The sequence below is a fragment of the Poecilia formosa genome, unplaced genomic scaffold (assembly GCF_000485575.1).
Source record: "Poecilia formosa unplaced genomic scaffold, Poecilia_formosa-5.1.2 Scaffold119, whole genome shotgun sequence".
Classification (NCBI taxonomy): domain Eukaryota; kingdom Metazoa; phylum Chordata; class Actinopteri; order Cyprinodontiformes; family Poeciliidae; genus Poecilia; species Poecilia formosa.
Genome location: NW_006800058.1, coordinates 1,690,179 through 1,715,273, shown reverse-complemented (window position 1 = coordinate 1,715,273; position 25,095 = coordinate 1,690,179). Strand labels below are relative to the sequence as shown.

At 39.4% G+C, this 25,095-nt stretch overlaps 1 protein-coding gene across 2 annotated transcripts in view; it reads right to left on the bottom strand.

Moving 5' to 3' along the window:
• Window positions 1-25,095, bottom strand: part of cdh8 (cadherin 8) — a 146,778-nt gene that overhangs the window by 21,902 nt on the left and 99,781 nt on the right. For both annotated transcript variants that reach the window (XM_007560730.2, XM_007560731.2), the window contains exons 5-7: window positions 16,168-16,335; window positions 15,741-15,928; window positions 5,438-5,685 (exon numbers count right to left, since the gene is read on the bottom strand). In XM_007560730.2, the coding sequence (XP_007560792.1) occupies window positions 5,438-5,685; window positions 15,741-15,928; window positions 16,168-16,335 (604 nt within the window). The remainder of the gene's footprint in view (window positions 1-5,437; window positions 5,686-15,740; window positions 15,929-16,167; window positions 16,336-25,095) is intronic.

The window sequence follows — 25,095 nt, the reverse complement described above, 5'->3', positions numbered from 1 at the left end:
GTCTTTATCAGTCTATATGCCATTAGATACGTAACACAGAAGTGTCCTACTCTATGTTTGCGCTGCAGCAGCTAGGAGAACATAGTGTCTTTGGACTATGAATATATATTATTGTTTGCATCCCAGTGGTCATAAAATTTGGAGGAGGGGGGGAAAAGATCAAGCCTATCTTTTTATTTGTTTTTATTTTTGTCCATAGAGAACAAAATGCCCGTGACATTCCTGCTTGTTATTAGGCCAGGAATTCCTCCGGGAGGATCACAGATGTAGGACTAATTTAGCCGTATCCTGAATGCTGACCATTTCTGTTCATACACCGTATTTTATTCAGGTTGGCTCCCAAGCCAAAGGGAGGGTCCAAACTAATCTATATAGAACATCAGAAAAAATATGAAAAAATATTATCAGAAAGGAATGTACCAGTGAGAGAGAAAAAAAGCCAACGTTGAATGTCTTTTTTTATTTTTTTCAAACCTGGCTCATGTACTTGAGTGCTTGTAATACCATATGCTGCATGTCAGCTGTCCACTAACATAGCCTAGAAACAAGCAATTATGTTCCTAGAAATCCACACAGAAACAGGGAAGGGATGAGGGTCGGGGGGGAGAAGTTAATAAAAAACAGAGGGAAAAAATACCAGCATGGTCAATAGTTTTGTAGAAATTAAACTCACAGTTTCTTCTTTAAAACCCAGAAGTTTCTTTCAGACAGTCCTAGAGACTGCCAGATGTCACATTGCTTTTTATCTGTTATCAGTCAGGTAGAAAACGAAAGAGCACAGGCTCTGGGGAGAAACAGCTCTGGGGGAGTATTTCATGAGAGCACCTGAAAGGTTATTGGTTGGATGCATTAAGTACAGCTGAGGGGTTGTTTGTCTCCTGAGTGGAATGAGGACATGGCAGCCCACCAGAGCACTCGCCCGCGAGTGTTTTAGAGTCAGTCTGGCTTGGCCTGGTCCGGGAGGAGGGGTGGGGGGGATTAAGACAGCGAGTGATTCTAATCAGAGGGGGTCGAGTCGAGAGCTTTTGCCAATGATAGCTGGACAGCATCAACAGTAATGCTGGTATATTTTCCTGGTGCTCTTCATGAACAGGTCAGTCTTTACAAACTACTGCCACCGTCCAGGAAACAGAAAAATACATTGTCTTAAAAGTCTGGTATAGATTAAGAAGAAAAAAAAGTTAATTGTTTGCCTTTTTTATTTATTTATTTATTTTGAAAGTTTTTAATTGAGTGCAAAAGTATCTCTACCCCTTGTACTTTTCAACTTTTATTTTTTTTCCCCCGATATTACAAATTTAAGCTTCCGTATATTTTACTGGGATTTTATTTGATAGACCAACCTAAAGTTGTTTATAATTGTGAAGAGGAATGAAAATGATGCATAGTTCCTTACATTTTTGACATACAAAGATTAGGGACAGGAGTTTAAATTAATTTCAATTAATTACTTACAACAATTTCAATGGGTAAAACTTTACCCTTTGTATCTAAAAGTTCCAGCTCGGGGCCTTTACATGCAAAGGTCCCGAGCTGGAACCTTTGCATTCAGGTGTTTCTGGTCCACCCGTATATCTGACGGAAAAGTAACATCTGCGAAAAGCAAAAGACAACAAAGCTGCTTATCTTGGCACAGTGGGGTTCATTTTTACTTTAAAAAATGATCTGATGGTAAGCTATCGTTCAAGTTATCCAAAAAGGAGTTAAATTAAGCAAAGCCTAATCCTAATGCAGCATCTCAATGCTAAACATGTAGCAGCAGCACAGACGTCCACAGTTCATATTTCTATGAAAGCTTCATGAATGATCAAGGGTTTCTGATTCACTGGAAAGCTGAATGGTTAGAATAACATTTTACTCCAGTCTGATAGCTGACTAACCTAAACAACAGATTAAAAACAAAAATATCTTTGTTTTGTTGAGCTCATATGTCTATTTATTCAATAGCAAAAAGAGGTTTTGAATTGAGAAAGTTCAGTAAAACTTTCAAGAACTTCCATTTGTTGCAGTAACAACTTCAAGTCTTTTGGGATTATGGGAATGTGGGCATTCACATAAACCCGCCGACAGACACTCACACCCCGTGTTCCCCTATGAACAGCCGCTGGAAGTTTAAAACTCTAACATGGTGAGTACATCCAGAAAAGAAAAATCTCTTTAGCTGACAAGTCAAACAGCAAAGCATTTGGAAGAACTTTGCCTATGAGGCACTTGGACAGGAAAGAAAGGGAATGCAGAAGGAAGCCACATGCTAGCTGCTGTAAAGCTACAAGCTAAAGCTACAGCACTGATGTTTGAGAGCAGCTGAAAAACGTGGGCAAAGCTCCTATATCAACCGGGAAGAAGTAAATCTCTATATCAGCTCTAGAGATGCAGATAGGAAAATGTTAATCAGCTGACGACTCAAGTCAGTTACTAAAAAGTGAAGAAACAAAAGAAACCAGTCTAAGCTACTCTACTGCTATAGTTTATCACAAAGAAAATAACATACACAATTACCAGAAAGAAGTTGTACAGAGCAGCTGCTAAATACATCTACATTGATCATCTTCTTGTTCACATTAAAAAGAAAAGGGTTTGTAATCAACAGATTCATGTTTGGTTTGAAACAATCTATTTTAGAACAGAATGGTCCTTTAATTGTCCCTCTGTAGTTAAAAGTAGTTCTACTACTTAGAGAGGAAACTGACAGGTAAATGGAAACAAACACTAAAAACTAAAGATAAGCAGATGTTATAAAATAAAAATGTTTGCACAAGTAACTCAGAAGGTAAAGAACTCCATAAAGGATATTAGAATAGAATGGAAATGTCCTTTAATGTCCCACAGTGGGGAAAATCAAGTGTACCAGCAGCAAGCAGTTTTTTCTCCATTCTTTGAGGCATTTTTGTTGTCTTCACTTTGTGTTTGTCTGTCGCGTAAAATACGCCACAACTGGTGGCTCTGACATGACAACGTGAAAAAGTTGAATGGTTCTAAATATATTTCTATATATCTTGTGGATCAATCTTATCTTTGTCCAGGAAAGATAACCTGTTTGTCACTTTTGGAAACTGAGCATATTTGCATAAATCTGACGAACAGAAGAAATCTGAACAAATGTAGGCGTGCTGTTATTTACTCTGAATGTAATGGAATTCAATTGTAAAGGCGAGCATGGCGTCAGAGCACATGCTAAAATATTCACTGTTGTTTCTCATATTTAGTAAAAAAAAATTCTGAGGTTTTATGGAAAAAATATTAGATCTGAATACATAAAAGCCCGTGAAGACAAAAAACCCCATCATAACCGAACAGGCGTATTAATCCGTCTTACAGAATCATATCTAATAATGGCAGAGCCAAAGTTTGAGTTTTGGCCTGTTATCTGGCGAGGTTCCCCCCTGCCCCCCCCCGCCCTCAGGCTGTTCATTATTAAGAAACACCTGTGATGCTGTGATGTTATAAAAAGGCTTCGCTGAGGGTACGGCTCTCTTTCAGCCAGTATATTTTGTAGGATTAAAATCTCCCGGCCCTGTAATCATTTTATCAGCGCGGCGCTCAGACTTACAGGCTAATACAAAGCGTGACTGGAAGTACAATCAAACTGTCTTTGAGGTTTAGGCTGATGCATCATCTCAGGGCCTCCGCACGACAATACTTTGTTTCATCTCACCCCCCGCCGACAGCCCCAAAGAAAGCTCTCAACATCTGTGATGGATGCTCTCGAAATCATCCGCCTGAGGGTGGAGGTAGCAAACAAAACGCACACTTTTAAATTATGTTTAAGCGTGCCAAAGTAGGTTTCTGTACACAAAACGAGTAGCGAGCCAAAATGGGGAATATGTTAGTGAAAGACTTGGAATTGAAAGTGGAATCTTAACAGGCCGATCTTGCTAAGCGAACATGGAATTAAACTGACCGTTTGTGGGCGTGAGCGACCTTTTAAGTTACGTCAAAGCTGCTTGCGTGTGTTTTAACGCAATTCCAAGGATGAAAGACACCTGCAGGCTGCCCATCAGTGTGGGAAGGCTTTCGAGTCCACCACTCCAAGTGAGAAAGATTATACGCAATTAAAAAATTTACATTTAAGAAAGTTTGAGGTTTTTGAAGGTGTAAAGATCCCACAGCCCAAAGCTAGAGCTTGGATTTTAGTTATCGGGTTTTGGATCATTTTCAGGTCAGGTCAGTAATCGGTTATCGGACAAAAAAATGCATTTGTAACCCTTTTCAGATGAATAGACATTGTTCACAGATAAAATACTTTTTCATGCCACTTTAAGAATTTTGTAAAATAAGTTTGGAAAATTTCGGCAGAGTCAGGACTAAAAATAAAAAGTTTAAGTATTTTAAGGCCTTAATTCTATTCAGACAACCTTGTCTATAAGGATGGCAGCACATGACCCAGTTTAAGCTGTTTATATACGGGCAGATTTATAGCTGCAAATGCACAAAAACTTCTCAGCAGCAGGGTGATGCCATCTGCAGTCATACTCATTCATTATTTAATCACTTCCTCCTTCAATAGGAACGGGGGAAAAAACAAAAAGAAAAAACAAAGAACAGAGCATGTTTATTGAACTTTGTGAAGCACTGAATTTGATATAAAGTAAATTCTTTTAAAGAATACATTTTTTAGATACATCTATAACACAAACATATATGAATAAGAATAAGAACTTTGAAAAAAGACTAAAGATGTTGTATCACAGAGAGGAGAAGGCATCCTGCAACCTCAGGGCTGGATTCCTCCTTGTGGCAATTTCATCTCTATACATGAGAATGCTCCCAGAAATGCGAAAGAGGAGGGGGAAAAAAAAAGGAAAAAAAAAGAAGTAAAAGTAGAATGGACCAGTCCTGCTCTACAGCATCAACCAATCTCTGAAACCCAGCCTGCTCTCTGCTCGCCAGGCAATTACACACAACCTGTTGAGTGTTGTACCGGGAATGCGGTCAGCAAGTCACTGGAGAATTAATGAAATGCCAAAGTGGAGGGAGAGAAATTGCCTGTATAACCTGTCCTCAAGGTGCCCTTGTGGTATTTCCAAGAATAAGTCACACAAGAGGAGAAGGTACTCTGTTCCAGCACACTGGAAGAGAAAGTTGGGTTTTCTTTAACTCGTAGCCGACTACTTCTTTTTCTTTTTTTTCTTTTTTTGTCTTCCCTCGGTCATCTCTGAAAATGACCGCAATCACAGAGGTCGCTTCCTCAGCGCCTGAGACACTTCCACGTTTTCCAAAGGTCAGGGACGCGAAGAAATTTAATTGGATGCCTCGGTGTCGACCCCTTTATTAAAACAAGTCATTATAGGCCGAGAAAGACCTTCCTCCAGTTTTTACTAAAAGTGATATTAAAGAGCTTTTTCTTTCACAGGTTACCGTGGCGAGGCATTGACAGACGGTCCGGCGGTGAAGGCTAAGGGCTCAGTCGTTAGCTCGGGGTTGGCGGCGGCCTTACCTGACGAGGCTCCCGGAGGAGTCCGGATCCCTGGCAGCTACCCTCCCGATCACCGTGGCGACGGGGGCGTTCTCCTTTACTTCCAGTAGGTACATGGGCTTGGAGAAGACCGGAGGCTCGTCGGCGTCCTCCACTACTATCTTGACCGTGGCCGTGTCCTTGAAGGGCCCGCCGCTGCCGGGCTCCGAGCGGACGTTGGTCGCCTCCACCTTCAGTGTGTAGGCTTTCTTGCTCTCGTAGTCCAGAGGCTGGAAGGAGAACACAGAGACAGAGGGTCAAAGAGACGCTGGTCCTCAACTCACATCAGTCCCACGGTTAAAAAGTATAAGTCCAGGACTTCTCTGGTTATCGAACAGAGCAGGTGTTTAAATGTGATGGCACTGTCTTAATCTGTTGTTGTTTGGACTTTTTAATTTAATTCACTTTCCTTTCCTTTTTTGATAATTTCTTAGTTTATTTTTGTTTTTGCTTAGCTTTTGTCAATTTAATTATTTCTTGTGTTAGTTCATTTACTCGTCCTTCGACTAGAGTTTCTTTCTGCTTAGATACTCACACTTCCACTCTTTTGTTCTTCATACACTGAAGGGTTTCAGTGTGTAGTGTATCCCCATTCTCCAGAATGATCTCTTGCCCCGCTCCCCTCTGTGCCCATCATCCACACTTGGGCTGAGCCTGCATCCAGGCCGAACTTCAGTCCCTTTTATTCTGTTATCCTACATAAATTCAATTGTCTTTTGAAGTAATCAAATTAATAATGTGTCCACATGTATGGCTGATCTTAGAAGGCTTCAGATTCTGTTAGAGAACATCACTGAATAATCAGCATAATGAAAACCAACAACGAAAAAAAAAAAACACAGGAGAATAATCAATGGGAAAGACAAAGATATGTTTAGGTTAAATTTGGCTTTTGAACAATATTCCAAAGCTTGGAACAATATTCCAAGCTTTGGAGCAAACTTACCAACACAACAACTATTAGTTGGGTTATCTTACATTTTCTTTCAGGTTTTCTCTCCATATAAGCTACATTTGGTCTGGAGGAGGGAATGTTTAGTTGCTGCCAACAACTAAACATTCTCCCCCTCGTCCTACTAACTTTTTACTTTTCATTAACATAGACTGACCTGGCTACAGGTCAGTCACTCAAACCCATTATTTTTGGCTAGTTCTAAGAAAAATGTGTAGTAAAAATCTGGGAAAAAAAAAAAAAAAGTGGGAATCTGTTGATTTTGTATGAATTTTGTAGATTTGTGAAAAACTGGAGGGACTGACTGATGTGATCTGGAGACTAGAGGGCCACATAAAAAAGCAAAGGAGGGCCAGATTTGGCCCCCGGGGCCTTGAGTGTGACACACGTGCCCTACAATATTGTAAAAAGTTGAAAATGCTGGTCCAGTGCTAGCTGCTGGATGTATTTATTTAGAAGAGCTGGAAAACACATTCTATGTGATAAAGAGAATTGTGTGACTCCAGTTTTGACTTTGATCAGAGAGCAACATCCGTTTTTAAAGCTGCAAACGCTGAAAATAAACAGCAAATCTGAACAACTTGAAGGAAGAAAGTCTCTGCTCACGCTTACAGCGACAGCAAATTAACAGTTTCATACTGCTGTCAACCAGCCCACACACACACACACACACACACACACACACACACCCACACACGCACACACACACACACACACACACAGACATCTGCTAATTTTAGACCATCAAGAAACAGTGTAATTTACCAAAGAGAAAATAATTTACTGCACTGCTGATGTAAGGCGCGTCTGACACATCTGTTTAATTCCTTCCTCCAACTGATGTTCAGTATTTTCTTTACTGATGGCTCATCATTAATATTTAAAAAGGGAGAGGAGAGATTTTTAGCCCCCTGGCATATCCGAGGACTGTTACAATTTCATTCTGAATCACCTCTGGTCAGTTTTATACTAGTAGAATAATGGGATCAAGTCACTTCCACACTCCATAACCAGGATTTATAGGGAAATCAAAACGGGCCTTGCCGCTTGAGGGGACCGGGTGCAGGGGGGGAAGAGGAGAAAATGAACAAAAGAGGAAATGCTGGAGCAGTTGGGATCGTCCCCCAGGTGGAGGGTGGGGGGGGTGGAGTGGAGGGCAGGTCGCTGCTGCAACACAGGAGGGGGGCAGGTGGGCGGATGTGGAGGTGCGGTCGGGGGAAAGCTGACGGCGACCCGGGGCTTTGACTTCCACACTACTTCAGCTCTGGCATCAGGGCCATCGTAAAGACACCAAAGCCCCTGAAGCCTCTCCAAGCCCCACTCCTCCACGGTCGGAGGAGCTCTTTGGAACTTTCTCATTATTAACCTCCCCCTGCACCGCACCTCATCACACTGCTTTTCTCTCGCCCGGTCTCCTCTTCCGTCCTTCTCTTTCTTTCCCTCAAATCCTACAGTGTGTGTGCAGAAAAAAAAGGACTAGCGAGAAGTAGAATCCAGGGATGAAAGCCTAAGCATGTGCACAGATGACACCTGATAGGCAGGTTTTATAGCTTTCATTGTCTATACACAAACCTTGTGCTACAAGTTCAGGGTTTCTGCAGCACGCACTGACTCAATTTACAGAGTTTTTAAGACTTTAAGATCATCATGATCCTTGCTAGCTAGCTTTGTTGCTAGCTAGCTAGTGTATAGATATATACACATGTATATACAAGTCAATAAATGCATAGCTCTGGAAAACATGAAGACACCACTGCAGTGAACCCCATTGAAAACCTCGTGGTTTTTCCACCAAATAGTGATTTCTGAACTCTTCCTGAGTTCAAACAATAGTTTTGTTGTTTCTAAATGAATGAACTTGTTTTCTTTGCATTATTTGAGGTCTGAAAGCACTGCATCTTTTTTGTTATTTTTGACCATTCCTCATTTTCTGCTTGGAATTTTGTAGACATGTTGTCAGCAGTTCATAGGATAAAAGAACAATGTTCATTTTACTCAAATATATAAAAAGTAAAATCAGAGAACTGATCATTTTAAGTGGTCTCTTATTTTTTTTCAAGAACTGTATATATGTTTATATGAATGTGTACTATGACCTCCAAAACTATAGGGGTGCATCAATAAATGGGTAATGGTTTCCTTGGGCGATTGGCCGATACTTAGATGTGAGACAGATACGATGTAGCTCTGCAAAGGTATGAAAATCATCTGCTGTTCTCTTTTGTACTGCCTACAGAGAACTGACTGTAGCCTTCTGTTTTATTATCATTAGTGAATTTTCAGACAAAAAACATTATTATTAGCCAAAATCTTAATTGTCAGATTGGGCTTTTCAAAGTTCGGGCATTGGCCAAAAATACTGCAATCGCTACACCTGTAGTGTAAAAGGAAGCTTCATGGATGCAGAACAGGACCAAAGAGAGAAGTTCAAACTGTCCCATCCATCGATCATTGTTGGCTCGGATCATTTCCACGACCCCACCGTCTCTCTGCTTGGCTTTTTGTCCATACGGTCAGAGATTCCAAAAGAAGCGGCGAAAGCGAATGAGGTGGATTAGCAGTGCTTGTCAACAGAACATGTCACTCTGAAATATACTGCGCTGTTAGCATGTCATGACCATCATGAGACGTCATAAAGCAACAGTCCTCAGTCTTTGTAGGTCTTTTTGATCCTTCCTGCCATTACCATCACCATCCGCAATGATTCTTTGAAGATACTTGAATGACATCACGTTTATTTTGGAATAAATGAAGCATTTTTGAAATGAACTGTGCTGTAATATGCAGCGACAACAACAGTAACCCCACCCTGACCCAGTTTATTTTAGGTTAAAGTGGACCCACCCTTCGAGGCAGAGACCCCGATCCTTTAAGATCAGCTTCACTCTAAGCAGACATCACCTGCTGTGGACTCAACGATTATACATTTAGTGTTTTTAAGAATTTCATTGAGTAGTAACGGAGCATTTGTGTGAACCGTTTGCCATCAAAGCAAAAAAAAAAAACAAAACAAAAAAAACAAAACAAAACAAAGCAAAAAACAAACAAGCTTCAAATTGATTCAGTTAAAGCGCCACGCTATGCTTTGCTTCCCTGGTCTGAAAGCCGCGTGCTGATGTTCTCACATGGCGGCGCGTGGAAACAACTCATTACGTTGGTTTCCGACGGCCTAGCAGAGCTGAAAGGGAGACGAAGAGAGGGAGGGCGGTTCTTTCACTGTTGCTGGCAAATTTAATTATACCATATTCACTTTAAAAGAAAACACGGTGGTAAACAGCTTCTTTAATTACCCCAGCTACTTTAATTAAAAATAATTTTCACTATCAATTACCAAATCAAATAAAGCATCTATACAAGCTGCGTTTTGCGCTGCGCCGCATAATATCCTGTTCGGCGAGTCAGAATAGAAAGTCCCATTTTGACCTTGTGAAAATTATTAATTCATTAAACAAACACTGGCAGGGCTGAATAATCCGGGGAGGTTATATTGTTATTAGCATGCATGGTGCTGCTGTCACACTGCTGCTGCTGATTATTAAGAGATTCACAAGTGCAAAAGGAGCAAAGTACAGTTATCAGATGTGCTGCAGTTCAGGCTGTGTTCCTGTAGACCTTCACAATGTGTCGGCTAAAGAGGCATTTAACTGCGTGAATTCACTGGTATACAAAGAACAAATATGAAATATATTTTCTGAATTTCTAACCCCTTTATTGGTGGAATGAGAAACAAAAGTCTGTTTTGTTTTGTTTTCTTTGTGGAAAAAAAATAGAGTCAGGGAGTGAAAAAGACAACCGAAATTTATTTGCTGTTTTTTCCCCAGGAATTTTATTAATAATTTTAATTATTTTTCTGGTGAAAAGAAGTAGCAAAATAAAATGGGTTCTCTTAACGGTTTTCATTTTGTTATTGACAGTTTCAAAACCCATTTTTACTATAATTTTATTTTTAAAATTGTGATTTTGTGGAGAGGGTTTCTTTTTCTGAGTCTTGGGGTGTCAAAAACTTGACACTGATCAAAGTTTGTACTTTTACCAGTCTGAATATGAAACTTGGTAACTCGAAGGTTAATAGTATTTAGAAACTATAAGGTAAGGCTTTCATCAAGAGGAAGAAAATAATTTAAAAATTTTTTTCTAAAAACTGGTAATCAAATTGCAATGTCATTTTTTTCAATGTATTTTAAATAGGATTAAGTGTAACTTTAACTGAAAAGTCCCAAAGGATTCTCCCTGCAGTTTGCATCAACACAGCCAAACTTATAATGGAATGCATAAAAAACATACAAATTATTTCTAAGGACCTAATTATCACATTCAAAAGGCAAAAAATATAGTCATGACATTCAGTAGTAAAAACTATGTTGTCAGTGCAGACTGTTCACTGTCTAAAGTAAACAGTCTGATGTTGAACCTCACTTTGACCTTTGACACAGTTGACCACCTGATCTTATTTGACAGGTTGAGGGATTGGCCCTATGGCTCAGGATCTTTACTGTTTTCTTCATATCTTTCTTTGTTTAATCTGTGTTGCTGCTTTCCTTAAGCCACCGTCACCTTGGTGTACCTCAGGGTTCTGTTTTGGTGCCCTGTTTCTAGTTTACTTGCTCTCTCTTCAGAAGCTTTTGAGTATTTTTTAAAATGTCTCATATCACTGATACGCAGATGATATTCAATTGTATGTCTACTTTAGGCCTTATGAGGTACAGACATGCTTTAGACTGTATAAAAACCTGATGACTAAAAATGCTTCCAAACTAAATGAAGACAAAACTGAAAGTCTTGTATGCCTTCCAGAAAAACATCTCTAATGATGAAAACTCTTCGTACTTTTGACTCTGGTTTTACTTTCATCGTGTTCAGTCTCTGATTTGGCTCATGTGTTTATCACTTACAACATATATCATATCCCCAGCAGGTTCCTTAAATCATGTGATCAAGGTGTTTGGTTGTGCTGAAGACTGAGGATGATAGAACGTTTTCAGCAGTAGCTCCAGAACTCTGGAACGTTCTGTGGACTCTATTGAGTAAAAAACAACTAAAAACTCATTGTTTTACAATTGCTTTTAATTTAATTATTCAACCCTCTTATGATTGGATGTTTTTAGCTTTTTTATGCACTGCATTTTATGGTCTATGTCTTAAAAAGGCTGTACCAATAAGGCTTACTTAACGATGTGAATTAACTTCTTGTTTCTTAAGAGGAGGCGAGTCACACAATGACAGAGACACATTCTTGTCGCCACTGAGCAAACATCCCCCATGCATGTTACCCGACAACCCCACTGTGTCTTTCTTTGGCCTCAGTCAAGCGTTAGCATCAAATCAGCATGTACACGCAGGCCATTTAGAGACTTGAAAGTTCACCGCTGGCTGCAGGGGTGAAAGCTCAGCATCCCTCTAACATCCCCCGACAGGCCTGGGGGCTAACAGATAAAAAGCTTAGAACTCAAACAGAAAAGGATTTCTGCCCCTCGTTCGCCCATCTCTGCTCTTAGATCAATAAGATTTAATCTCGCCATAAAGACCTTAAATAATTTAAATGTTGATTTAGATGGACGTTACAGTTAGAGCTACAGGAGGATATTTACTCCTGTCCAGGGCTAAAATAAAAATCTATACCTTTCCCTTTGGTTGTAGCCAGAAGGCATTGGCTTTGCAGGAGGTATTCATATCACATTTTTACTGTTACACACTAGCTGCGTTTCCATTGACAATATAATTGTGCAAATTGACATTTCGAGGAGAAATTTGCTTAATTAAAATGGGAAAATTTTAAAATAAAATCCTGTTCTTTGATCAAATGTTTTGGCGGTAGGAGGAGGTGTTTTTGTTTGTTTATTTCATAAAATTGCAATGGAAGCGCTTTTTTTTTTTTGCATCACGCAAGTCTCATGATCAACCACTTGATGTTGCCGTTGGCGCGAAGCACAAGAAGACAAAGAGTAGTTGGAGGATGATGACGAGGCATGTTATCCAATGACTTATCATGTGAACAAAACTTATCCACATATGATTTTAATTGTGTTTTTTACTTAATGGAAACGTCATTTGCGAAACTGTGTTTTTTCGACATTAGGGGAATATGAATAAAGTTGTAAACAAACTGTTGACACACCTGGAACAGACAGAGAGCACCACGTTTAGCAAAGATTTACATCAAGACTTTGACTAGGGCATTCTAACACATGAATGTGATTCATCTAAGTTGTTCCATTTTAGTTCTGCCAGAGAGTTTAGTTTTGCTGCCTTACACCAGATTAGATTCAAACTAAGACTTAGTTTGAATATTAAGGAGATGTGGCAAACTAAGATTAATTTGAATCTTACACCAAGTCTAAGTTTTTAGTTTATTGTATCTCCACTGAACGGAGCAGGTTCCCCTTTGCTGCCGACGCCCTGTAGCATTGGCCACAGTGGGATAGATCTGATCGGGGTGATGCACTGTTTGTCTACCAGACACAGCACACACACACATCAAAAGGTTCAGATTTAGTCTCATCTCACCAGACCACCAAAGCAAACACATGAAATGTTTGCAGTGTCCTGTACATGCCTCGTGGCAAACTGCAATTGGAAGCCCATATGGCTCCGCTGGGGGTATGAAAAGGCATTGAATGTAGGCATCAAACTCAGAGGCCAACAAAGACGAAGCAGAGCCAGCCCCGAAAAAGTCTCTGTTTCTGCAGAACATGATTCCAGAAAAAACAAGGAGATGTGACATTTGCTTTGTCGACAGTTGGAGATCTCATGATTTTAGTGTCACATTTGTTTTGCAGAGCTCATATTGTCTGCAGTGGCATTGTGTTGTTGTTGTCCCGGAAGATTGCCTTAACTCTTATACCTTCCACCTCCTACGCGGTTCATTGTTCACACTTCCACAAAGTCGCACGACATGTCCTTGGGGTAATGTTGTTGTATGTGACAACACAATGCCATTCCAGATTTGAGTGATGCTCAGCTGCTCTTAGCAGACACTGAAGCAGCTCTGACTCAGGACCTTAGCTCTCGTATCCATCTGTCATGCATACCGAATTAAAACACTCAAAAATGTGTTTTATTTACAAGAAATATCAGTCAAGACTGGCTATTTTCTTACAATCTAACAAGGTTTTACCATTTTAAGCTTTAGTTCTGTGCATAATACAAAATTATTGTTTTAGTTAGCCACTGATAAGTGATAACATCTTGACCTGAAGGAAAAACTTCTTCTTTAGTGTAATTTTATAACATAATCTTGTAGCATGATGGCTTTCAATATTAAATGTCACGATATTTCTTGTCAAGGTGACGGTTGCCTGGCAAAGCACTAACTAGCCCATCTGCGGAAGTAAGTACCAGTTTTTTTAATGGACATTATAGATATATTATAGATATAAACCATTGTGCTTTATGTTTGACACTGCAGTATTTCTGTCTGAGAAACTTATTTTGAATTAAGAGCTTGACACATGGGAGGTGACATCGCTCCATCTCCATTGATTTTCTATGGAACTTCTGCAATGAAGCAACAATCATTTTCTTTCCTCCAGCCAAGCAACCATTTCGTAAATATGCAATTTCAATCTTGAACATGTAAACATGCACTCTTACATGGGTGAGGTAACACAAGAAATGGGTGAGGTAACACAAGAAAATTGAAAAACGTTCAACTTTTGTTGCTGCCGCCACTCTAGCGAGATTTTTGCTAGTAGCTGTCATTTGGTGTTCCCCGTTTGTTGAACCCAGTAGAAAGAAAAAATGTTCCTTAGTTGTTCTGTTGCATCAGAAAATAAAGGCTTTTGACATTTTGATTACTTTATAGAACAAAAGGTTACAGACAAGCTACAAATACTAATCACTTCAAAATATTAGCTGTTAGCCACTAGCAGCAATAGAGTTAGCACATGCTTTGGAGCTTCCAAATTTCACAGTTCGGACGGCATTTGATTCTGTCGAGTTTAAAATTCATAATACTTAAACGGATCCAACCAGAGTTGGATGATATTTTATGGAACAGATTTTTAAAAACACGTGTTGTGAATTTGTAAAATGTTCATTCTATTTGTGAAACCCCAAAAAGGGAATTTCAAATCCTTTCTAGGCCCAAGAAAACTTAAGGAAAATGATGAGTCTAAAAATAATGCTAAAATCTTGTCACTTTCTCATGAAACCCAGTGTTGTTTATTGTCTCATCATTATGTAATGAAGTACACTCTGCAGTAAAAATAACTTCAGTTCTTTATGGGGATTTTTGACCTTTCTTCCAGAACTGTTTGTGAGGTCAAACACTGATGTTGGATAAAGATGCATGATTCTCTCTCTCTGTTCTAACTGATCCCAAAGGTCTTCCATTGAGTTGGGGTCAAGTTCCACCACAGCCAATTCTCCAATCAGTTGAATTAAGGGGATGAACACAACTTCTAAAAAAACTGTTCAACACCTTACATCACTTTGAACCAAACTCTACATTTGATGCTTTCAAGAGCGGTGGTGGATGGTGGTGAGGAGAGACGCAGGACCCAGGTTATGGTGATGATGACGAGTTTAATGAAGGCTCAAAACAGTCCAACACAGGCAGCACGGCAGAGAGACAGGCACACAGCCAAATACCGGTAGCAACTGATACACAGGACTGGAGACGAGAGCTGACGCTACCCAGGACTTAGCAGTTCCACTGGAGCGCAAAGACAGCATGCAACATACATTAGACAATAGACAAGGACCCGACGAAGAACATAGACAACAGGTGGGACTAAATACACACAGGGGTAATCAAGGGAACGAGACACACCTGGGAAGAATCAACAGGAAGGACAGGACAGAGACTCACAGGGAACAGGACTACACACAAAATAAACTCAAAAATAACACACAGAAACATGGATCGTGACAGATGCAATGCATCCAGACAATTATGGTGACTGCCAAACCCAGACCAAGATACATGAGTCTTCACTCCAAACAGGACATTTCTACTGCTTTTGTTTGTGATGAATTCCATTGGACTTAGTGATGTAAGGCCTAAATGTAGTTATTTATCCATGTGAACCCGTTTCATAATGTTTTTATGCAGTAATTTTATGAACAAGTGAAGTCTAAAGGTCTGTTGCTATTGAATTGACTGAAATATGGTAGCCATGGTACACTATTTAGGGTGCAAGGTGTTGGATTTTATACACCCTTGGCTAAGAAAGTGATTGGAACAATTTTGATGGGGTGAACAAATACTTTTGACACTGTAAAAAAAATAAAAAATAAATACACTACTAAGAGACACTTGAATAGTTTTTGAAATAGCATGACCTATCCAAAATGTCCAGAGAGAAGAAGGTTTTGTAAAGTTTTGTTTCTTACCTTTCTTAGTCTAAGAATCCCGTCTTGTGTTTGTGCGTCGGTGATGATCTCGAACGTACCAAGGTCATCTCCCTCTATGATGTTGTACGTTGACTTTGCGTTCTCACCGATGTCTCGATCGGTCGCCTTCACCTTGCCGCCTGTCTTCCCTATTGGAAGGTCCTCAGGGATCCCAAACTCGTACAAGCCTACAGAGGAAATGAATAGCCACTGGGTTTTCCAGAAATCCTAATGAAATTACCAAAATTACACATACGTGGGCACATTGTGATATTGTGATATATTACAGCAGTGAGCACAATTGCCTTCCAAGGAGTTGCTTGATGACATTGCCTCGGTAGCATTTATTTTGCCTAATTATAGGAAATACGCAGATGGAGCATCTTTTTATTGGATTTGGGTCTTTGGAGGATGTAAGGTGCCTTACTTTTGGAGAACTTGGGTGGATTGTCGTTGATGTCCGTAAGCATGATGGTCACTGTGGTCGTCCCAGACAAGCCGCCCATATGACCCCCCATGTCTTTAGCCTGGATGACCACAAAGTACTCCTCTTTCACCTCCCGATCCATCCCATGGAGAGCGATTTTTATGGTGGCTGCAGGAGGGAACAGTTCATAACACACAATTAACAACATGACTGATATACTCTGCACATCAAATTAATGACGCTCAAGGAAGCGAAGGGCGAAGATTAAAGCCCAGCGGTAACCTTCGCCACCATCCGGGGTTATCCTGGGCCTCGACGCTGAAAAGCAAAGAAGTCACACTAAGCAGGGAGACCGAATTCTCCGCCAGTCCTCGTCTTTTTCTAAAGAGTGTCGCCTGTGAGCGTGTAGAAAGGTTGGTCGTGACTGATCCGGTCCCAGTCCTGAGAATCATCTGTTTGTTTTCCAATGAGTTGTTCCCGCTGTCTGCAGTCATTTGTATTCTGATTGAGTGTGAATTATGCTGTCTGTCTTGTATAATCTTGAATATTGTATGCAGAACGGACCTTATTGACTCTGCCGCAGTGGTGAATATAAAAAGGGCTCAGCACTGGCATATATGGATAATCCACTCAGGAAACAGAGGCCTGCAAGATCATCAAATGAATATAAAACCCCTCATAAAAGCCCGGCTTTGGCTTGACACCCTGCCTTGGTCTTCAGCTCCCCCAGACAACGATAATATGCTTGGCTATGATGAGAAACATGGGAGGGGTTAGGCTGCTTTCAGCTGCCTGCTTGTTTTCCCCTAGATAGCTGTTTTTTTTTCTCTCTCTCTCTCTTTGTCGCTCAGAAATTCAAGGGCACTTTTATTTTGGAGGTCAAACACAAAAGCGATTCTCTAACTAAATGCAGAGGTGAGGGATATGAATTGCAATCTGACGGCATTGGAGGAATGAGTAATTCATGGTAAACACCTTCCAGTCTTGGTGGGTTGTTGGATCAACACAACTCTTCTTTATTTATTTCAAATATTTTTTCTCTTAGATGTTTAACTAGTAATTTTTTTTTACATATTTAGCCATTTACAGTTCCTTGGAAAGGTTTTCAAACCTACTTTAAATAAAAATGACCACAATTTGTAATACATTTCAATGTATTACAATAAATAGAACAGAATTGAAATATGTTTTAATGCTCCACTCAGATGGAAATTCAGATGTAAGAGCAACATTAAAGTATGTAGGTTCAAAAAGTGTTCAAAATATATATAAAAAAAACCAAGAATAAGAATAATAAAATAATAATGAACTATTTCCCAGTATATTATCACCTTTACAGTAAAAATATGCCATACCAGTTTATAACATAGCGTTTTCTGATCCATGGGATGTGCAACTAAATATGATTACTTATTTTATAAAAAAAACAAAAAAACATGCATTTACAAATGGAAAAATAAAAAAATGTGCAACAGAAATGCTTTTTTGCTTTGGTCTGGACATTCGTATGAATATTTTCTAGAGCAACAGCCACACCACAAAAAAACCCAGTGGTTTCTTTAAACATAGTTTTCAAAAGTAAAGAAAGAATTTTAAAACTGAATGAACCACCTTCCTACAATATTTTTAGCCTACTTGCAAAACAATGTGTTTTAAGAAAACCAGATGTACCGGAAAATATTTTTTTATTTGGTGACTAAAATCTTCAATTATTTCATGTTGTGAGACTATTTTTAAACAAAATATGGCATGTAAAGTAATAAAGGAAAAACGTTTGTATTTTATATTAAAAAAAAAAAGCCAGACCTTTTAATATTGTAAAACATTTTCTCTTTGAGTATTATCTAGTTTTCCTAACTTATAAGCAGAAATGATTTTTAAAAAAAATCTGTTTATCTTTGTTTATGGGTCCCTTAACGTGAACTTCGGGTCCTTCAGAAACAAAATACCGGCACATATGTAGGCTACCTAACCTCATCAGTCAACATTGTCTGTAAACATAACAGGCAAATCAGCCGAGGAGACACTTTAATCTGTACTTTGACTGGAACTGCTAGGAAAATCTAAAATCAAAAAAAAAAAAGAGAGAAAAAACAAGACTGCAATATCATTTTTTTCCAAGTTATCCATCCCCCTCTAAGACTGAGTATTATTCACCAAAAAGATGATATCCACAAAACATGCAATATCAAGATGAATGTAATAATCACACATCTCTTTGGTCCAGGAAGAGATGTATGATTAACCCTCAACCCCGGAAAATACAATGGAAAATCGGCACGCAGGCTTCTAGTGCAGGTTAAGGGGTTAAATAAAATCCAACTCTGTTGGATTATTTCATAATTTAACATTTATCTTGTGCAATTGAATGAAAATTCATATTTACTACATTAAAATACATTAGAAATAGTCCTAATAGCCTTGTTTTAACCCTAAGCTAACACTGTCTTGATGTGCCATCAGGTTTAGTTTTAGCTTTCAATTTTCTTACATTCAGATTTAAAGAATCTGATTCATTTTAGCTAAAGTTCAGCTTTCAGGACTTTTGCTACCACAGGTCACTTGATTCTTTTATTTGTCAAAACCCCAGCATTTTAAGGGGTGTGTGTACTGTTATACGTATTTTTATTTCCAACATACTTTAGTCATTTTCATATAACTCTGTTATGTCAGGTGTTTGTTGGCTTTATGCAACGCATCTCATTTTCTCCTCTTGTTTGACATCATCAACCAACCAGAATCCACCTGTCGGCTAAATCTGGCATTTACAGTTTAATAATGTTTATCTTCTCATTTTAAATGAACTGTAAGCAGTTTAAAAAATATACATATGTATCCACTCAAAAGTCAGCTATGTAGACCTAATGAAAAACAAGTTATTCTCAGATGACCAGAGACCGTCAAGGGACTATTTCAAAACAGGAAGATGAATTCTGATTCAAAATTCAGAGGAGAATTCTACTATTTATGTGAACACAGCGGCTGGAGCCAAAGCAGGAAGAAAAGTTGGTATAAAAAAAAATAAATAAAAATGGCCAGAAACTATGCGGATGCTTTTATTTATTAACCACTCCTATCAACACAATGGCTCTGTTGCACAAGTATATCTGATCATTAAAAACTGTGTTATTATGTATAATTGCTCTGTTTCCCAATGTGATGTTGTCAAGGCGCAGGTGAATGTTTTCATCTTTCAAAAACAGCCCCAGCTGTTGTTTTCCACTGAACAAGGCTAAAAATGACTCACTGCAGCGAGTGGCTTCATCAAAATTCTTCATTTGTTGTCTTTCATTAGGCATCTAAAATCCACAAGTATGATTTTTTTTTCCACGTTAATTCCAGTCTAATACATTGTGTCTGATTAATGTAACATGAGTATAAAGCTGCATTTGATTCAGTCTCAGGTTTCCAACATGAACCCGTGAATTACATAAAGTCCCATGCAAAAGCATTCGTTTTTTAACCTGAATCTTTAATATCTTTAGTTAGTATTTTATGTTTGAAAGTGGAATTAATAGGTGAAGTTATACATGGTTTTCAAAGTTACATCACAGATCACTTGAATTCCTACACTTGCTGCCTTGACACTATGCCAACAGTTTTTTTTTTCTAAGTGTTGCACTTTCCATGGCTTTAGAAATTTTAGTAAATACATCATTGCTTTCAAGTATCTTCAGTGCCTAAAAACTGTGATTCAGCCACTTGAAGTAAAAAGAGAAGTCTAGACAGGTCACTTCTGAAGAGATACAGGCCTGTATCAAACCCACTGTTTATCATATTGAATGATATTTTTCAACTGTATTTTCTCCAGACGCTAATGATCTTTGCACACCTGATAGTTTGGTGGACTCGGTTCAACTGAACCAGATTTGCAGCGTTTGTTACATTTTCAGCAGCGCTCTGTCAAACCAACCAAACCCTTAGAAAAACTTGTTCCCCTCCTCGCCTGTGGTGGCGCTGCACCAAGAACCACTGAAGGAAGTGACACAAAAGACCTCTGAAGACGACACTATACACAATGGGGTATTACATTTCTTCGCAAAATGTAATAAAAAAAAAAGTCATAGCATCAGATTTTAGCGGTTGTGGGATTTCTCTTTTGCTTTTGGGACGTTTCTGCTGCTGGCGCTGGACTAGCATGTTTGCTTTTGGTTGTATTTACCCAGAATGCCCTGCGCTGTAGTAAACTCCCTGCTTTTGGAGCGGTCTCCAATTTGTTTGACATTCACATATGAATTCGAACCACATCAGAGTTCATTTCAACTGACGTTTGCAGACATACCAGAGTTTGTTCCACATCAGACTTTTATTCCATTCACACCTCTGAAAATGAACCGGACTTTCTAGCCAAACCAACCAGAGTTCTTAAGCGTTTCATTCGATTTGTGCAACAGAAAAATGTTTCATTGCTGAAAAGTGACTTTCTAATTGCTCACGCTTGTATTTGTCATTGAATCAAACCTTTTCCAAAACACCGTAGGATTTCCACCTTGCGCTCCCACAACAATAGGTTGTGAAAACCAGCTTTGTGATGCTGAATAAAACCTGAAGACTCCTCTCTAAGCCACTAATCCTGCTTCGTAGCACCACTCAAACCCGTGCTCCTCCTTGGCTCTCGGGTCTATTCCCTTTTCAAAGCGTCTCCTGTTGAAACATTTCTGTCATTCTTATCAAGAGGTTTTTTGTTGGTCTACCACAGGCCTTTTCTTTACATGCCAAATGACAAGCAAAGAGGCCACACCTGAATAACGGTTAATCCCTTTTGATCCGGTGAACACAAGGACACTGTCTTAAATAAAGCTGTAATTCTCACAATATTTTTTAAGCCTCTTAAGTTAAATCTTAGATTCTACTCCAGATTCACCTGTTGAATGTTTCATTTCACCTATATTGTTTATGTTCAACACAGATTTAACTCAAAGGCACAGAGCAATAAATGCCCAATGTTTTGATCTTTTCAAGTCAAGGTTTCGCCTGTAAAGTAGGAGACTTTACACAAAAAGACACAATTTAATCATTGAATTTAAAAGAAAAAATTACTTTCAAATTCAATAATTTAAGTAAACATTGCCTTTTTATGCATTCTGGGTTTTTGTTTTGTGTAATATTGAGGGGTTCTTAATAAAGGAATAATTTCAGTGCGTCAGTATTAGGCCAGATTAGGCATTGCAGAGTGGCAATAAAAGAGAAAAAATAAGAGTGAAAATCGTGTCACCACCAGCCGTTCTTGCGTTGCTTTGGTGTGGAGTGCTGACTTATTCTTATTCAGATTCCACGCACTGTGACATCTGTACCATATGTAGAGACGGTACATATGGTACAGTTTTCTTCTAATGTATTCTATTTATATACACATTAGGAAATGCAACATTTGTAGCTCAAACAGTAAAATGAACAATCTGTAGCACACTTACTCACACTCAAGAACAAGAAGGTAGGCCAGCCTCCCTTCTGCGAAGAGCAACACAAACAAGACACTTAGTGTCTCACACACACGCACACACACACACAGAATGATACTCGGACTTCCTACAAACAGCAACACTCTCATCTCTGTTGATCATCATTAATTATTCAAATTAATTCCTAATCACCGAGAAGGGAAGACAGACAAACACTCATTTCCATAGATATTTTCCTCAACTTTTCCTTATTTTCGTTTTTTTTTCTTACTTCACCGACCATTAACCAAGTGATGAATTGGGGTACGATGTTTATTTATTTATTGAACCCGTTTCATTTCCGACGTGTCGCTGCACGTGTCAAACGCATTCTAATGGTTGTTTTCTTCTTACCTTTTATTTCCCATTAACATTCATCAAAACATCTGGCTCACTTGAATGAGCCATCTGCGACGGCAACAAAACGTGAATGCTAATCGTCAGGAACGTCCATTCAGCGCACTTCCGCCGCCATCGCCGCTCTGGGACGGCCACACCTACTGTACGCCGGGTTTCCAGTTCCCTCTGTTGATGCCAGCGCTCCTTCTGATTATGTACATAAATCCGGAAGCTGCCTTTCGTCAAAGTTGTTTATTGTGTTCTGTTTTTCCCAAAATTACGAGCCGTCAATTTCCATCTCATCCCTTATTAATGTGATTCCGCCGTCATTTAATCACGTTGCTTACAGACACGTGCTTAAAAAGTCGGCTGAGAAAGCAATTAGAGATCCAATCTGGAATCTGTTTTGAGTTAGGTTTATGAACCGTGATGTGTCGGAGTTTGTGAAAGGGAGAAGTAATTATTAATATTACTTTTGGAATTCATCACAGTGACGCTACAGAACACAGCACCGTATGAGCGCCGGCCCGTTTGGCGTTCAGGATGAGCAGCCAGCTGAAGGAGGCTCCGCTTTCACACGTCCTGCTGACGAACCACATATTACTAATGAGTATATGTTTGAGCTCCATGACTTTAATGTTATGTCATTTGTGTAGCTTAGCATCACAGAATGAGGTGGTGAGCAGAATCTGGTGATTTTCAGCTCGTCTGGGCTTGAACAGTGACCAGCTGGTCTGAAACTTAAAACGAAACTGAAAATAAAGTTTTTTTTCTTTTTATGATCTGTGAATACCCCGTTAAGGCCCCATCGACATTTTTGTTTTTTTATAAAACATGCAGTCGCTTTCCAAAATTCCCACATGTGACTGTTTCCAGGAATGTTTTTGTTCACATGGAAACACAGAAAACGATTCCAGATGCTATTTTTGCTTCCTCAGAACCTGAAAGTCGGGCTAAACATGGAGCATGCGCACACGTAATGTTAACGGTGAGCAAAGCAAAAAAACAACAGGATGTTCTGTTTTTAGTAAACCTTCTCATATCAGTCGGATACAACAGCCTACAGACGATTTCTTGAAGTTAATGAATGAAGCTTTGCTGCTGGATCACAGCCACAAACATGTTATCCGCCATTGTTGTTGCTATGTGTGTCGGGTTTGTGGTAAAAGGTCAGGTTAGAGGTTGGAGGATAATATGTCAACATTTTCATGAAAAAGGGTGTTTTCACTTTTTTTCATGTTTTTCCAATGGTTAAAAACTTTGCCATTTTAGAAATAAACTTTCCCACAAAAACAGGCCTTTGTTTCATCAAATAAACTGCTGAAGTCAATTTCCAATTCATCAATCTCTCTAGATAAATTATTTTAAAAAATTTTATTTCCCAACTTTTCTGATGAGAAAATTACTATTTTTCTCCCACGTTTTCTTTACATTTTGTGAGAAAGGACGTTCCGCTCCGTGTCTTCTTCAGATGATTTTATATTGTTTCTTTCAGTGGTTCTTGTTGTAGCGCCACCACAGGCGAGGGGATGAACAGTTTCTCAAAGGGTTTGGTTTCTTTGACCCACTGCGGTGTGAAAGCGAATGGCAGCAGCTGAAAATGTAACAAATGTTTTCACAGCCTACCAGACTGTGAAAACTAACTTCGATTCAAAATGCTGGATGAACCGTTTGCTGTTCATGATGACATTAACCAATCTTAAATCTTCATATCTTCTATTTGCCTTTCATCACACACAGGGAATTTTGATTTTTTAAATCACAACAGTGACACATTATTTTCTGTGGCGCCTCCAGTTAGGTCCCGCTGCCCCAGTAGCAGTGATGTCTGCCCCAGCATAAGGGCTTATGTTCTGGAGCGTGCTTGAGTGAGCAGCTGGAGCGGGAAGCGATAGACGAAGAGGGGGGAGGAGGGTAATGGGGGGTGGGATGGTTGCGCCTGGCAGCCTGAGTTAGCGCCAGCCCCACGCAGCGATAATCTATAAGCGTTTCACAAAACAGATGGGCCGAGTTACCTGCAGTCCTGTTGTTGTTGCACAACTTTTCAAGCAATAAACCAACACTGTCAGCTCCCCCCTTTAGCAGGCATTTGATAATGTCGTCCCTTATGGGCCTGCTGAACGCTGCTCCTGCCAAACAACCATGTAGGAATGGCGGCGAACAACATGTTGGTCGATGCACAAGCCATCAAAGAAGTGGTTTGTCATGGATTTTTTTTCTCTCTTTTTTTAAAGAACTAATACACTTTTAATGTAATTGGAGAGGGGAGGGGAATCATCATCTTTGGGCCAGAAGGCGAGGAAACTGTTGGGTTTCCACCTGCTGATGGTCTGCCACCTGTAGCACCCAGAGACATGTAGCTTTAACTCAGGGATAAGTGGACTACTGGCCAGGGCATTCTGGGTAAATAAAACCAAAATAGAACTCGGAAGAGAAATGCCTCGTGGTCTTTTACTAACCACTGAAATGGGATGGAACTTTTATTTACATTTTGTAAAGAAATGTAAATGCTCAGTGTCTTCTTCAGAGGTTTATCCTACAGTCCATTCCAGCAGCGCCACCACAGGTGAGGAGGGGGACAGGTTTTTCAAAGAATGTGATTGGTTTTACTCAGTTCAGTGTGAAAGTGAGCAACAGCAGCTGAAAATGCAACAAATGTTGCAGTTTTGGTCCCCAATAGAATCAAGTCTACCAGTCTACCAGGTGGGAAAACACCCTTAATCACAGGAGGCGAGGTTGTAAATCCCTTAATACCTTAAAATGGACTAAATTACACTTATGAGATGTCATAAGCCTGACAAAGTGTATGCTAATGCTGTTTACAGCTCACTTATTACAGGGACGCTTTTCATCCAGCCGTACTATCTGCCTTCTTGTTTTGAAATCTTAGGAGAAACTTTTCTGAACCAGTAAAAACTTGACCTTTGATTACCTTATTGGCTCATACAGCAAAAAGGAAGCAGCTAATGTTTGCATATTAAAATGTGCAGGAAGATTTTACCCAGCAAGAGTGTTAAAAAGAAAACTATTGAAAACATCCTCAGATGTAATCAGGATCTCACTGTGAAAGCCTGCTTCTTTCTTTCTTTCTTTCTTTCTTTCTTTCTTTCTTTCTTTCTTTCTGTCTTTCTGTCTTTCTTTCTGTGTT